The 14,249-nt window shown below is 36.9% G+C and overlaps 3 protein-coding genes across 4 annotated transcripts; 2 read left to right on the top strand and 1 right to left on the bottom strand.

Moving 5' to 3' along the window:
• The first annotated feature begins 223 nt into the window (after positions 1-223).
• On the top strand, positions 224-4,252 carry LOC133675605 (protein SAR DEFICIENT 1-like). Of its 2 annotated transcripts, none has more exons than XM_062097029.1 (7): positions 224-414; positions 622-697; positions 986-1,535; positions 2,978-3,138; positions 3,255-3,446; positions 3,546-3,645; positions 3,747-4,252. In XM_062097029.1, the coding sequence occupies exons 1-7, from the start codon at positions 323-325 to the stop codon at positions 3,995-3,997; spliced, it is 1,422 nt and encodes a 473-aa protein (XP_061953013.1). In that variant the 5' UTR covers positions 224-322; the 3' UTR covers positions 3,998-4,252. The 2 variants fall into 2 exon arrangements, with proteins under 2 accessions (XP_061953013.1, XP_061953014.1); XM_062097030.1 differs by lacking the exon at positions 224-414 and adding an exon at positions 471-533.
• Positions 4,253-6,416: 2,164 nt separating this feature from the next.
• LOC133676024 (LEAF RUST 10 DISEASE-RESISTANCE LOCUS RECEPTOR-LIKE PROTEIN KINASE-like 2.4) lies at positions 6,417-10,404 on the top strand. Its single transcript, XM_062097598.1, has 3 exons — positions 6,417-7,297; positions 7,994-8,046; positions 9,043-10,404. Exons 1-3 carry the CDS (start codon positions 6,532-6,534, stop codon positions 10,150-10,152), a joined length of 1,929 nt encoding a protein of 642 aa, XP_061953582.1. The 5' UTR covers positions 6,417-6,531; the 3' UTR covers positions 10,153-10,404.
• Positions 10,405-10,718: 314 nt separating this feature from the next.
• Positions 10,719-13,977, bottom strand: LOC133676286 (LEAF RUST 10 DISEASE-RESISTANCE LOCUS RECEPTOR-LIKE PROTEIN KINASE-like 1.2). The gene is made up of 4 exons (XM_062097941.1): positions 12,909-13,977; positions 12,322-12,357; positions 11,930-12,184; positions 10,719-11,838 (listed from the first exon to the last, which is right to left on the bottom strand). Exons 1-4 carry the CDS (start codon positions 13,669-13,671, stop codon positions 10,910-10,912), a joined length of 1,983 nt encoding a protein of 660 aa, XP_061953925.1. The 5' UTR covers positions 13,672-13,977; the 3' UTR covers positions 10,719-10,909.
• Positions 13,978-14,249: the final 272 nt, after the last annotated feature.

Here is a 14,249-nt window from a genome sequence, read left to right as displayed (position 1 = left end):
TAGCCGTTGATATGAGAAGCGAATCTCCAATGAGCGAAATCAATGGTGCTTGATTGGGGTTGACTTGGGGAAAAGTCGACGTCAAAGTCGTTACATCATATACCCCTTGGTCACGCCGCTATTCACCTGCCAAGTTATTTCCATTATGATTCCCAGAAGCTGCCTTTTGTTCTTATTATTTTTCTAGCTGTTTTTGGACCCTTATATATACCACTTGTAGATGAAGAACCCTAGCACTACTGAGCCCTGAACTCAAACTCCTTGCTTCACCATTTCATCTCCTAATTATTTTTAGTTTCTGCTCTTCACATCCTTAAATTTCATGGCGGCCAAACGTTTTCTTGATGAACAGGATTCGGACTTGGATCAGCCAGTGGATCAGAAACGAATGAGAACTAGACCTTCCTTCGCTTCGTATGTTTGTATTTCTGAGCTAATTTCTTCTTCATTTCTGTTGTTTTGATTCATGAAACTTGAGCTTGATGCTGAAACACGCCAATAGCTTTTCTGGGGGCCGGCCTTTTAAATTCTATGTGAGAAATTAAGCAAAGAAATTGCACTTGTAGCTGGTGCACATTAGAATAGTACTGTATATATCTCATTTGTATAATTTCTTGACAGGGTGATTGGAGAAGCAGTAATGATGAATTCCTTAAAGAATCTATGTTTTTCCTTAGAGCCAATGATCAGGAGAGTGGTAAGTTGCTACATATGTTACTAGCTTGTGCATGTTCATTCTATTAAATATATAGCAACGATACAAGGAAAGGATTTAATTAAGTGTATATATATACCTCGTTTTAATTACTTGTGGATATACTTATAATAATTTGATAGAATATAATCTCCATATCCCTGCGCGTCTTTCAGTATTTTAGGGTCTGCACTAATTTTATCTTCCGGGCAACCTGCCGGCAAATAGAAACCCTAGCAAGAATAAAGCATGACACAAACAACTAAGAAGCGTTGTTATATGTTTTGTTAGGTGAATGAAGAGGTGGAGGGCAGTTTAAGGCGTTCAACATGCTCTTTGACTAGATCATCGTCATTGCAAATCAAAGCCCTTGAAGCATCTAGTCTACAACTAATGTATAGCAAGAGTCTCCTGCTCCCTATATTCACAGGGAGCAAAATAGTTGATCTTGATAGTTCTCCCCTGCAAATCCTTATTGTAGACACGAGGGGTGATCAAATGGTGCCGACATATCTCCCTCACCCGCTCAAGATTGAAGTTGTGGTTCTCGATGGAGATTTCCCTTCGAATGATAGCAGCAAGTGGACAAGTGAAGAATTTGACAGCAATATTGTGAAGGAGAGAACAGGCAAGCGACCTTTGCTCGCCGGAGATTGCTTAACGGTCACTCTACGGGATGGATTTGCACCCATTGGAGAGATTGAGTTCACGGACAACTCGAGCTGGATCAGGAGCAGGAAATTCAGGCTCGGTGCAAGAGTAGCTCCGGGGAGCTACCAAGGCGTTAAAATCCGTGAAGCAATCACCGAAGCTTTTGTTGTCAAAGATCACCGTGGAGAATGTAAGCTTCTTCTACCTTTCTTTCTTAAATACTCTAGCATGATACATGTAAACTAGCCATTTTTTGAAAACATTCTACAATTATCTCTTGGTATTTAATTAATGTTTGAGTATATATCTAGTATAATGCTATGATCATTAGTTTAATGTGGTAGACATAACTAAGTGAATAATAATCAAATGGATGCGAATCTCACCAAACCGAATAATTAATCTTCGAAAATATTATAGGATCAATTTGCTTTGTTAAATTAATCTTCATTCAATAATATTCTCTCTGTCTAGCTAAAGTGAGTTGGCGAGCTGGGCATAAAATTAAAAATGATCTTATAATCTTTCTCAATGTTGTAGATTACCATATAAAACAGTGAATCTAGCTAGCAATTAAGTCAAACCATTGAACAAAACATCTTACCATACTATATATTTATATATTCTTCGATCTTTGCCCTCATCAGTACTTATTTTATCCTCTGCTTATTTAGGTTTGATCACCTTTGCTTATGATAGCACCTAGCGTGGTAGATCATGATGTGAACATGGATATGATTTTAAAATGGAATTTTAATTTAATTTCTTTCCCCGCAAGGAAGGGCTTGAGGTTGAACGAAGAATCACTGCCTGGAAGTGGGAATTAAGGGATACATGTTTTTATTATTTATTTTTTCTTTCCGAAATCAAAAGGGGAAAGAGCTATCCCTCTACCTAATACATAGAATAACTCAACCGCTACACCATGCTTGTTCTTAGAGGATCGAAACACAAACCTTGCTAGATGCCGGCGTAAATACCTCACATTTTTATTTATTTATTTATTTATTTTCTATCAACTTGTTATTTATTTATTAATTCTTTTTAGAATAACACTAATTTTACTAAAAGATCTCTTTCATAAATCACTTTCTAAAAATATCAGCTGTAGAGTTTTTGAAGAAACAATATATATCTTTGAAAATTAAGAACTACAATTCAACGGGGACCATTTGGGTCCATTCAGAAAAATCCTTTTCAATCAGGAGGACCAGCAAATTTCAGTCATCAAACATCTAAGATTTTGCAACTATTACATGTTTTTTAATACCCAATATTCTCGTTGTAATAAAATCATTATTTTTTACTACACATACTGGTGATGAACCTTGATTCGATCAAGTAAAGAGAATTAAATGCTGAGACTACTCTACAAGCAAGTGCCCTTTTTTTATTTATTATTATTATTGACTCTATTCCTTTCATGATCTTTCACATCCACCCGGCCGCTGTGGTCGATGAAATAAGTTAAATTCTTTGCCAACTGAGAATGCGACTGATCCTAATTACATGAATAGTCCCAATAAATACAAACAGAGAGTTTGTATATGCTTAATGTGTTTTGTTTGGTTATTGGATTCATTTTCTTTAACAATTAATGATCAAGCCATGATATCTTTTTTCTCCATGCAGTGTACAAGAAGCATCATCCACCAATGCTACAAGACGAAGTTTGGCGGCTTGAGAAGATAGGGAAAGATGGAGCTTTCCACAGAAAGCTAACCGCCGAGGGTATTAACACCGTGCAAGACTTCTTGAAGTTGTCTGTTGTCGACCGACAGAAACTCAGGAGGGTATGTAAATTAACATTTTACCTTAATGTTTAGAACAATTCCGACAATTTATAATTGATTAACGCCGCCAAATACATGGAAACTAACTTAACTTGTTGCTGTTATTACTTGAACAGATTTTAGGCCCTGGGATGTCTGAGAAAATGTGGGAAGTTACAATAAAACATGCGAGGACTTGTGATCTGGGGAACAATCATTTTATTTTTCGCCGCCCCAATTGCACCATCACCTTAAACTCTATATGTCAAATCGTGCACGCCATGATCGATGGGAATTCATACTCCAACAAGGAGCTTGCAAGCATAAGGGTAAGGAATCATCTAGGCACATATTTCAAGTATATAATTATGTTATTTTTGCGCTCGCGCGCGAGCATATATGTTTCTTATCATAATTTTTTCGCACAGGGTTATATCGAGACTTTGGTGAGACACGCGTATGCAGAATGGAACTCTTTGGAGGAGGTTGCTGGAGTTCCAAGTGACAGTACTCCTCTGCTCACTCAAGGTATATTTAGTGAATTCTCTTATTAATAAAAAAAAAATGATCATTATGAACTCTCTCCCTCTACTAACATAGAATTGGTTGAAAACAAATTAAATAAATAGGTGAGCCAGTGGATCAGTACCTGAAACAGCATCAGACGACTGTGAAATCATTTCCACCACTTGGGTATTCAACTGATCATAATAGATACCTTGAGATGGGGAACGTGCCAAGCAATGCATACAACAACTGGAAAATAACTTCAAATTACTATCATGGCGCAGCAGTTGAACAGGGAATCCAGTATAGCATCTCGGAGTCGTCATCAGATGGTGAAATAACATCCAAGTCCTACATCAATGGCGATCGATAGAGTGGATCGATCGATCGATCGAGCGTTAGCTAAGATGCAGAAAACATAATTAAGAATCTACTCGGATGCCACAGTTTGTAAAATGATAATATGGCAATGGTGTGTGAAATAGCTAGTCAATATTGTTCCCACACAATATCTCCGATGCCCCAGCAGCTAAAACTATCCCGCACTTTCCATGGAAGTGCACTAATGTAAATATTTAAGCAATAGAAAGTGAGAGAAGCTACACAGGAAATCCCTGGAGTTTGACAATTATGGTATTAAGATGTCATGCGGTTTTTCCTACTTGCTTTCCTCTTATCATTTGGCTTCTGCAAGATATAAAACATGAACATAAATTTGCAGTATTTATCGATAGAAAACAAACTTGAAAAATAGTTCAGGCAATAATCATTCATTTGACCTTAAAACAATTCATTGTTTACTCTCTGGTATGATTATGATTGCAATATTATTTCTTTGTCTTACTCAATGTTTCATTCAAAATAAAATAAACTAACGAGAATAAACTTTTTGTAAGAAATGGACAAGAGAATCTTGACATGAGAGTTTTTTAGAGAGCATTAGTTCTTCCCATCATCAAAACTTTTCTAAACACTCTCTTTCTAAATAAAAATAATGATAAAAAAATTAAAAAAAAAATCAAAGGATTTTTTTTTAGATTTTGACCTAATTTTATAACAGGTAGATGATTTATTGAGATTAAATCAATTATATTTTATTTAAATCTGGGTCAATTGATTTTTGAGTCAATTAATTAAATTGATTTGGGTTTTATAACTAAAATTATTATATTATTATTAATTTTAATATTTAATGTAATAATAATAATATATATTTATAATTGTTTTTATAAAATATATAAGCTGGACACTAGTATATTTTAAAGGAAAAATATCAACAGCAAGAGGGAGATAAGGGACAGAAAAAAAGAAGCAGCTGGACACCAGTATATTTTAAGGGTAAAATATATAAACGTTGAGGAGCTCGATGACACGACGGTTGGTGATGGGGTTTTGGGTTAAAGAGGGGGGTGATGGGGTTTTGGGTTAAGTGGGGGGGCGGCGCTGTTGGTATCCCTTTTTTTTTAACCCAAAACAAATATTGTATGGTTATAAAATAGTCATTCGCTTCAAGCTCTTTCTCTCTGTTTGGAATTTTGTTCTAACTCATGGGAAATGATATAGTTTTATTGAGGAATTATTTGGCATAGAGACTCGCCGTTTCTTCTTCCTTTCCTGTAAAAACAATGTATTGTTACTCAATTTCTTAAAAAAGTATTGTTAATTTGGCGTGACTATCACATGTTGGTTTGGCAGTGATGGGGAAGATGATGGCTGCTTGGGGAGGAAGATAAACTGGAAATGGGACGCAAGGAGGATGGGTGGGTTCAGGAAGGGATTGATTTGGTGGTCTATAAAAATGGGAGAGGCTGGCCACGGATCACGGTTGAAGGTTGATGTTTTCTCAGCCGTGGGTGGGTGAGAGGTAGTGTTGGGGTAGGGAAGATTGAAGTCTGGAAAAATTTCCAGAACTCCTTGATGTTTTTCGTGGGAGGCTTGATATGGGCTGGGGGATTTTTTTGGTCTTGGCAGTGTATGGTTATGGCCGTGAGGAATGGAATTTTTTTCTCTGGTTTTTTGTTTGTGTTGAGAGCTGGAAAATGATGAATGCTCATCCTCCCGTGTTCGATTGTTCCTGTGTCTTTTAGAATGATTTGGGATTTGATTTGGGGAATTGACTACAAATTTGGGCTATAATCTTGGGATTGGGATATTGATTGCTGGATTTTGGGAGCTCAAAATATAGGATTGAAATTTTCAATCGGAAAATTTGAAATCTGGGATTAATCGCCGGAGATTGCTTGAGTAAATGGATTCTGGGCCAAAAATGAATGAATTGAACACAATAGGACTAGATTGATATTAATTAACTGGCATTGAATTAGCTTGAGACTGAATTGAATCAAATTAATTTAATTGGACTAACATGAATGAAATCAATGAATTAATTTAGACTAGATTGAATTAAATGGACTGAAATAAACATTTAATTATTTATTATAAATTTATCCTTGATCTTTAAAATCATACAATTTTAACTAATATATTTTTTATTTTTTTCTTTAATTAAATCCTTCATTGATTTTTAATCTAACTATTTGTTTTAAAATCATTATTAAATTTTAAATTTCTTTTGCTCTTAGAAAAATTAAATTAAGTTAATTTTTTTTCAATTTTTTTTTTAATTCAAATCTTGATTATGACCTAAAGAATCTCAAACTACATTAAAATCTAGTTATTACAAGACTCGTAGCCACCACACAACACTATTATAGACTTTCCTAGGTCAATGAAATAGCAAGCAACTTGCTTTTGCTTTGACAAATTGGTTTGTTTTTGTCCTTTCCCTCCTTTTTCAATCAAGCAATTCAGAGACTCTTCAAACCAAGCCAGCCTTACGATCTACAGAGGAACTTTGTTTCAAATCCTTATGTCTCCCCTTTCTTCCTCTGTTTTTGAGCACTCCAAATGGATCCCAATAACTCCTTCGCATTCAGAAAGCTTCTTTCTATCTACAACTGTCTCTTTCTTTTCACATACTTGGCCACCCTAACTGTATCACAGGATCCAAGGTTGAAGTCTTGTGAGCCAAAAAACTGTGGTGGTGCTGGCCCTAACATAAGCTACCCTTTTTGGCTATCTCAAGAACAAGAATCCTTTTGCGGCTATCCAAATTTTATGCTCAACTGCAGTGACAAAGGGCCAGTACTCGCAATTTCCAATGATGTTTATATCATTAAAAATATCTTTTATGCCAATAATTCTTTGCTTGTGGCTAATGCTGCTGTGTATGAGGAAACCTGTCCAACTCCTTTGCATAACATTAACCTTGATAGAACACCCTTTACTATTAGTCCTGGCTATACTAATATCTCCTTCTTCTACAATTGTACCTCAAAGCCCAAAGATTACAACTATCTCTATAATTTAAGCTGTGCCACAAATTCTACACATTATTCTTTTGCCGGTTTTCACTTGGAAGAAAAAGAGAAGCACAGCAATTACTCATTGAAGTCATGCCATGATTTTGTTATTGCTCCTATCCACACCGGTGAAGATATTAGTAGTCTGCTTGGAGAAAATTATGGTGAGGTTTTGAAGATGGGGTTCCTTATGAATTGGACTGCTCCTAATTGTAGCACTTGTGAGAGCAGTGGTGGGCGTTGTGGATTTGAGAATAATGAATGCATTTGTTTTTCCCGTGATCGGCCTCGTCTCAAATCTAGTGATGCTGGTAACTGTTCATCAAATATTTCGTTTATCCCATCATCCTTGCTATGTATTTTTTCTATTTCCTAACATAGTCAAATTCTCGGGGAGGACTAGCCATTTCTGATTTGGTTAGGTTGAGAATTTGGAAAGGTTAATTTCTTGATTAGTTCAGATTCAGTTATTTTAAGGCTAAACTTAGCCTGAAGAGTCAAGTCTTGTCAGTATCAGCCAAATCCACATGAACTTTTGATCCTACAAATGAGGAGTCTCCCATATATAATAATCAAAGCATATGAGGGTTGGAAATGATGTTACTTGACGTCGTAAGAAGGGATAAATATGTTTTGGTTACCAAGAGAGGAACATAAATACTGTTTCTGGTTGTGTTTGTTTTTTTCATTTCGGTAAGATGTTTAACGGATATGAGAATGGATTTTATTTGTTTTCATATTTTAAGTGTTTTTTTAAAAAAATTAAATTAAATTTTTTTTATTTTTAATTAATATTTTTTAATATTTTTATATCATTTTAATATATTGATATCAAAAATATTTTTTTAAAAATAAAAATAATATTATTTTAATTTATTTTTAAATAAAATATATTTTAAAAAACAATCGTAAATATCTTGTTATATTTTGTTGTTGAGATTTTCTTTCAAGTGTAAAGCTGCTCCCATCTCACACTAATGCATTACTCCACTTGAATTGTTCCGCAGGCTCAAGTCTTAATGTCGGACGGGAGATTATTATCATTATTATTGGTAAGATAGTCCCCTGACCTCTTCCTGCTTTGATCCTTACTGAGTGCTGTGTGCCTTTTCCTCTTCATTATCTTTCTAACTGAGCTTGAATGTTCATCAGTCCCTCACCTTCTCTGTGTAGCTATTTAAGTATAATGATGATGATGTGTGTGATTCAAATTCTGGTGCAAATAATTGAATTCGTGTTTATACTGAAACCATCTGGCTGATGATTTTTCTACGCCAACAAATAGAAGTCACTGTTGTTATGATTGGTTGAACTTTGCTCGGATCCTAAACACAATTTGACGTGGTTCGGCAACTCACCTTTGTCAATCAGGCAGCCAATATCATTATATAGAGAGAAATTACAAAGATACAACAATGGAGGAGGAACTCCCTCTACTCTACCCCCACTCGTGTATCACATCTCTCTTACTCTCTGCTGCTGCTGCCCATGGCAGCTTCTTTCTCCCTCTTTTGTTGCTACTGCTAGTATTGGTTCTTGTATTGGCTCTATTTATAGTGGAAATGAGTGGGACAAACATCCCCATTTCTGCCCCCAATCCTAGCATCAATGGCAGACAATTAGCCATGATTTCAGACCATTTCAAATCCTCCATTCCAGCCTCTCTTCAAGCCTTGTTTACATCTCATCAAACCTAGGATTGTGGGAGTTCGTCTCCACACTCAACAACTGTAGATCTTTAATTTTTAATTAGGGGATCATATTCATCTTTCAACAGAGAGTTGCTGACTTAATTTTATTTTTTTTTCCCTTGCAATTTAGCTCTGCTTTGTTCAGACTGGTTTGGCTACACAAAATATTTAAGTAAATAACACTTTGGCACTATTTATGCTTGGTCTGTCTCCTCCTCAGCAAATTCATTACTTGTCTGAATTTATTTTTTGAAAGCTTTCCTTGTTCCTCCTGAATCAAGAGAACATTTTTCTGTTTCTGCTGCTGTTTTTGTATCATGACAATGTCAGTCCCCAAGTAACTCATCGGCCTCCTCAACTGGCAGGTGTTCTCTGTGGATCAGCAGGATATTTTATTCATCTGCGTGGTTCTTTATTCTAGAAGGAAGGCCTCATCAACTACCACTCCTATTTTTCTAAAGAAGAAACATAATCAAGATCTTGAGGTTTTCATAAGAAACCACGGACCACTAGCACTGAAAAGATACAATCTGTCGGATGTTAAGAAAATGACCAATTTTTTCAAAGATAAACTTGGTCAAGGAGGCTATGGAATTGTTTGCAAAGGAAAGCTACAGGATGGCCATCTGGTGGCAGTGAAGGTCATGCAAGCTTCAAAAGGGGACGGGGAAGAATTCATAAATGAGGTTGCAAGCATCAGTAGAACTTCCCATGTCAATATTGTCACTCTACTGGGATTTTGTTTGGAGGGTGACAAAAGAGTTCTCATTTATGACTTCATGGTCAATGGATCGCTTGAAAAGTTCATAAATCATGAAAATGCTTTGCAAGCCAATCAACAGCTGGGATGGAATAAATTGTACCAGATTTTAGTTGGCGTTGCTCGAGGGCTTGAGTATTTGCATCGAGGGTGCAATACAAGGATTGTGCATTTTGACATTAAGCCTCATAACATTCTTCTTGATGCAGATTTTTCCCCTAAGATATCCGACTTTGGACTTGCGAAGCCATGCACTAGGAAGGAGAGCAATGTATCGCTATTGGAGGCAAGAGGAACCATTGGATATATAGCACCAGAAGTGTTCAGTAGAAACTTTGGACAAGTTTCACACAAGTCCGATGTCTATAGTTATGGAATGATGGCTCTAGAAATTGTTGGAGGACGAAAGAATCATGAAGCTGAAATGAGTTCCAGTAGCGAAAAATATTTTCCAAACTGGATTTATAGGCATCTTGAGCTCGATGACGAGTTTGAATTGAATGGCGTGACAAATGCAGAACAATCTGATATTGTGAGGCAAATAGCAATAGTTGGCTTGTGGTGCATCCTCACAAATCCATCTGATAGACCATCCATGAGAAAAGTGATAGAAATGTTGGAAGGACCTCATGGAGCATTGAAGATTCCACCGAAGCCTCGCCTGTATTCTCCTCCAAGATTACTTTCATATTCATCTACTACATCATTAACATGAACTTGTATCACACTGTTGTATGAAGATAATGGATTGTTTCACATGAATCAACTGAGTGGCTCATGTGATTTTCTGATGTATTCACGAGAATAAAACTAGATTCAGCTTTATTTATACATGTAATGAACAGAGTGGCAACTGCATTGCCCATCTCCTAGCTACAGGTTTGAACATGGAACTAGTTACTGGGTCAAGAATTGTACTCATGCTTTAAACATATTGATGTGAAATGGCTTTTCCTGAAATTTCTTATTTGCGGAACATCCTTAGATCTAACAATTTCTGCTGCGAAATTCAGTATCGTCCCTTCTATTAATTAAGAACAATCCTTTCCAGTAGCGTTTTCATAGTACATCTGCAGCCAATAGGAACAGCATTCCAGCTGCACCTGGTTCAAGTAGGGAGAAAAGGATGAACTTGAAATCTTTTTTTCTCCCTCTGAATTTACAAATGCAGTTGCTGACATCAAGATAGTTGCTCTGGTCCTACTAACATGCACCAAACTGGCCAACGTCCTGTTGAAGCTCCTGTGAAATTCAAACTCATGAACACTTGCTCAATAAATGTAAAGCCTCAAAATACGGTCCACACGCGGTAACATTTATATTCGCAAATACTAACAATTTATGTACATCTGGCTAAAATACAAATGCCAATCAACGGCAAATAAATAGAGAGTGGCGGCACTATCACATTATTCAGTGCACATAGGTCCCCTGCCTCTCTTCACTATGTAATTGAGAATTTAGTGAAACAATTAAACACTGCCATGAGGTGTCGAGGACGTGCTAATCCATGTAACAGTGACAGTATCAGGTGAAGGCGGTATCGGACCACTCTTTAACAACCCAACATCATCCGAAGGACTATTTATATTCTCTGCCTTTTCCGCATTGTAGTCTCTGCTTTGTATTTCTTTTAGAATCTGTAACACTTTTTCCATAGATGGCCTCAACTCCTTTGCATTCTGCAGACATTGAAAAGCCAGCTCAGACACAGCCCTAATCATTTTTCTCACTGCGTAATCTGATTCAAACCCCAGACTGGGGTCAACAAGTTCATTCAATGAATCGCTTTGGATTTTATTGATTGCCATGGTAGACAAATTAATTTCATGCCGGTGTCTAGAGATATCAACAGCAGGCATTGATGAAATAAGCTCAATCAAGACCACCCCAAAGCTATACACATCACTCTTATCGGTCAGCTGGTAGCATTGATGATATTCTGGATCAACATAACCAGGAGTCCCTTGTGGAGCAGTTGAAACATGGGTGACATCTGTGGGAAAGAGTCGAGATAGGCCAAAATCTGCAACTTTAACACAGAAATTGTTGTCAAGGAGAATATTGCTGGTTTTCACGTCACGGTGCACAATAACAGAAGCATGAAGATATGCCAGTGCACATGCAGTCTCTACTGCAATGTTCATTCGAGTAGACCAAGGGAGTGCACCAGGCTTTGCTTTTTCACCATGAAGATGATCAGCAAGTGTACCATTGGGAATGTACTGATAAACTAGTAGGAGTTCACGGCTGTCCCGAGAGGTGCATCCATGCAGTAGGACAAGGTTTTGATGGCGCAAGGGAGTTAGAATATCAACTTCGTTCAAGAACTGCTCAAGCCTCTTATAATTGTTTTCGTATAAGCGCTTGACTGCCACTTCAAGCCCATCTGGAAGTTTTCCTGATGAAACAACACAAGGAGAAGCAAATTTTTCAACAACAAATTGTTCCTTCAAACACAACACAAAAGACAGTGATTATTATTTCTTTACCGTAATATACTGTCCCGAAGCCTCCATCTCCAAGCTCTCTGCTCTCATCAAAATTGTTAGTGGCCTCTTCAAGTTCTTCATAAGAGAATACATGAGCACCATTGTAGCTACTTCGCTTCTCCGTATGTGCCTTTGAAGACGGAACCGATTTGATGCTTCTAGAGAAAATGGATTCATATTGCCTTTTCTTGCGGCGGTACCAGAAGAAGAAGACTATGAGCATTGTGACTAATGTACCAAGAGATGCCCCAAGAGCTTAAAAAGCAGAATATAGAAATTGGTTAGCCTTTTCAGTAACAGTTTGGTGAAAGAATTTCTACAACATTTAGACATGAAATTGAAGTGAGTAACAAAGCACAGAAACATAAATAAACGGTAGACAGAGATCTTACCTATGGCAACCTTCCGGCCCACATTCAAACTACTTCCTGGATAGAATAATTCAAAGCAATGAGGTGTTAATATTCTCATGAAAAAAGTTAAAACAAAAATAAATTGAAATTTTAGACTTCTGCAAGATCAGAACAGCTTTAGAAACAAAACTGAACCTTTCTAAAACTGCAAATGCGATGTATGCATAGTACTTGTGCTGTTGAAGAGATCAATCCAATAAGTAGAAGCATCTAGCATTCCATATAAAGCAGCATATAAAAATATGGAAGGAAAGAGGGAAAAAGAAAAAAGAATCATGGTTCTAAACAGACAAACACTCTGATGCAAGCACAACTCCATCCAAGCATTGAACTTTTCATACAATACAAGTGCCTTTTCATGTCAATATGTCAGGGATTAGCATCATTGTTTAAAGGTCGGTTGTCTATGTAAATTCATGGACTAATCAAGAAATTAACCTGTCCAAATTCTCAAGCTAACCAAATCAGAAATGGCTAGTCCTCCCCGAGAATTTGCCATTGTTAGGAAATAGAAAAAATACATAGCAAGGATGATGGGATAAACGAAATATTTGATGAAGAGTTACCAGCATCACAAGATTTGAGACGAGGCCGATCACGGCAAAAACAAATGCATTCATTATTCTCAAATCCACAACGCCCACCACTGCTCTCACAAGTGCTACAATTAGGAGCAGTCCAATTCATAAGGAACCCCATCTTCAAAGCCTCACCATAATTTTCTCCAAGCAGACTACTAATATCTTCACCGGTGTGGATAGGAGCAATAACAAAATCATGGCATGACTTCAATGAGTAATTGCTGTGCTTCTCTTTTTCTTCCAAGTGAAAACCGGCAAAAGAATAATGTGTAGAATTTGTGGCACAGCTTAAATTATAGAGATAGTTGTTATCTTTGGGCTTTGAGGTACAATTGTAGAAGAAGGAGATATTAGTATAGCCAGGACTAATAGTAAAGGGTGTTCTATCAAGGTTAATGTTATGCAAAGGAGTTGGACAGGTTTCCTCATACACAGCAGCATTAGCCACAAGCAAAGAACTATTGGCATAAAAGATATTTTTAATGATATAAACATCATTGGAAATTGCGAGTACTGGCCCTTTGTCACTGCAGTTGAGCATAAAATTTGGATAGCCGCAAAAGGATTCTTGTTCTTGAGATAGCCAAAAAGGGTAGCTTATGTTAGGGCCAGCACCGCAGTTTTTTGGCTCACAAGACTTAAACCTTGGATCCTGTGATACAGTTTGGGTGGCCAAGTATGTGAAAAGAAAGACACAGTTGTAGATAGAAAGAAGCTTTCTGAATGCGAAGGAGTTATTGGGATCCATTTGGAGTGCTCAAAAACAGAGGAAGAAAGGGGAGACATAAGGATTTGAAACAAAGTTCCTATGTAGTTGGTAAGACTTGGCTTTAAGAGTCTTTGAATTGGCTACCGTTGTCGCTTTTGTTTATTCGTGATTGAAAAAGGAAGGAAGGACAGAAACAAACCATTTTGTGGAAGCAAAAGCAAAAGCAAGTTGCTTGCTATTTCATCAACCTAGAAAAGTCCACAAAATCTTGTGTGGTTGCTATGAGCTATGAGTCTAAATGACGACTGGTCTCGTATTGGGTGGTGCCTAACCATGGCATGGGACGATGGAAACTGGTAAGGAGCATGGGGTAAATATTACGAGACATCAGAATTCTAGTCTAGTCGTTAAACGACATGCGACGCGGATTGGCCGACTCTTCAATATCAAGTCTGCTTTCATTGTCAGACGATAGGATATTTTGATGGAAAGGACAATGACTTTTCTTTTTATTTTATCGTCAATAGTTTTCCCGAGTTTCAGAGGATATTTAACGAGTTTTGATACGTACAAATGACAAAAATTTAATCGTATTAGTAATTTTAAAATATTTTTTA

Source organism: Populus nigra, chromosome 16, assembly GCF_951802175.1.
Source record: "Populus nigra chromosome 16, ddPopNigr1.1, whole genome shotgun sequence".
Classification (NCBI taxonomy): domain Eukaryota; kingdom Viridiplantae; phylum Streptophyta; class Magnoliopsida; order Malpighiales; family Salicaceae; genus Populus; species Populus nigra.
Note: the sequence above shows the minus strand (reverse complement) of the source record. Positions and strands in the feature narration are given on the sequence as shown.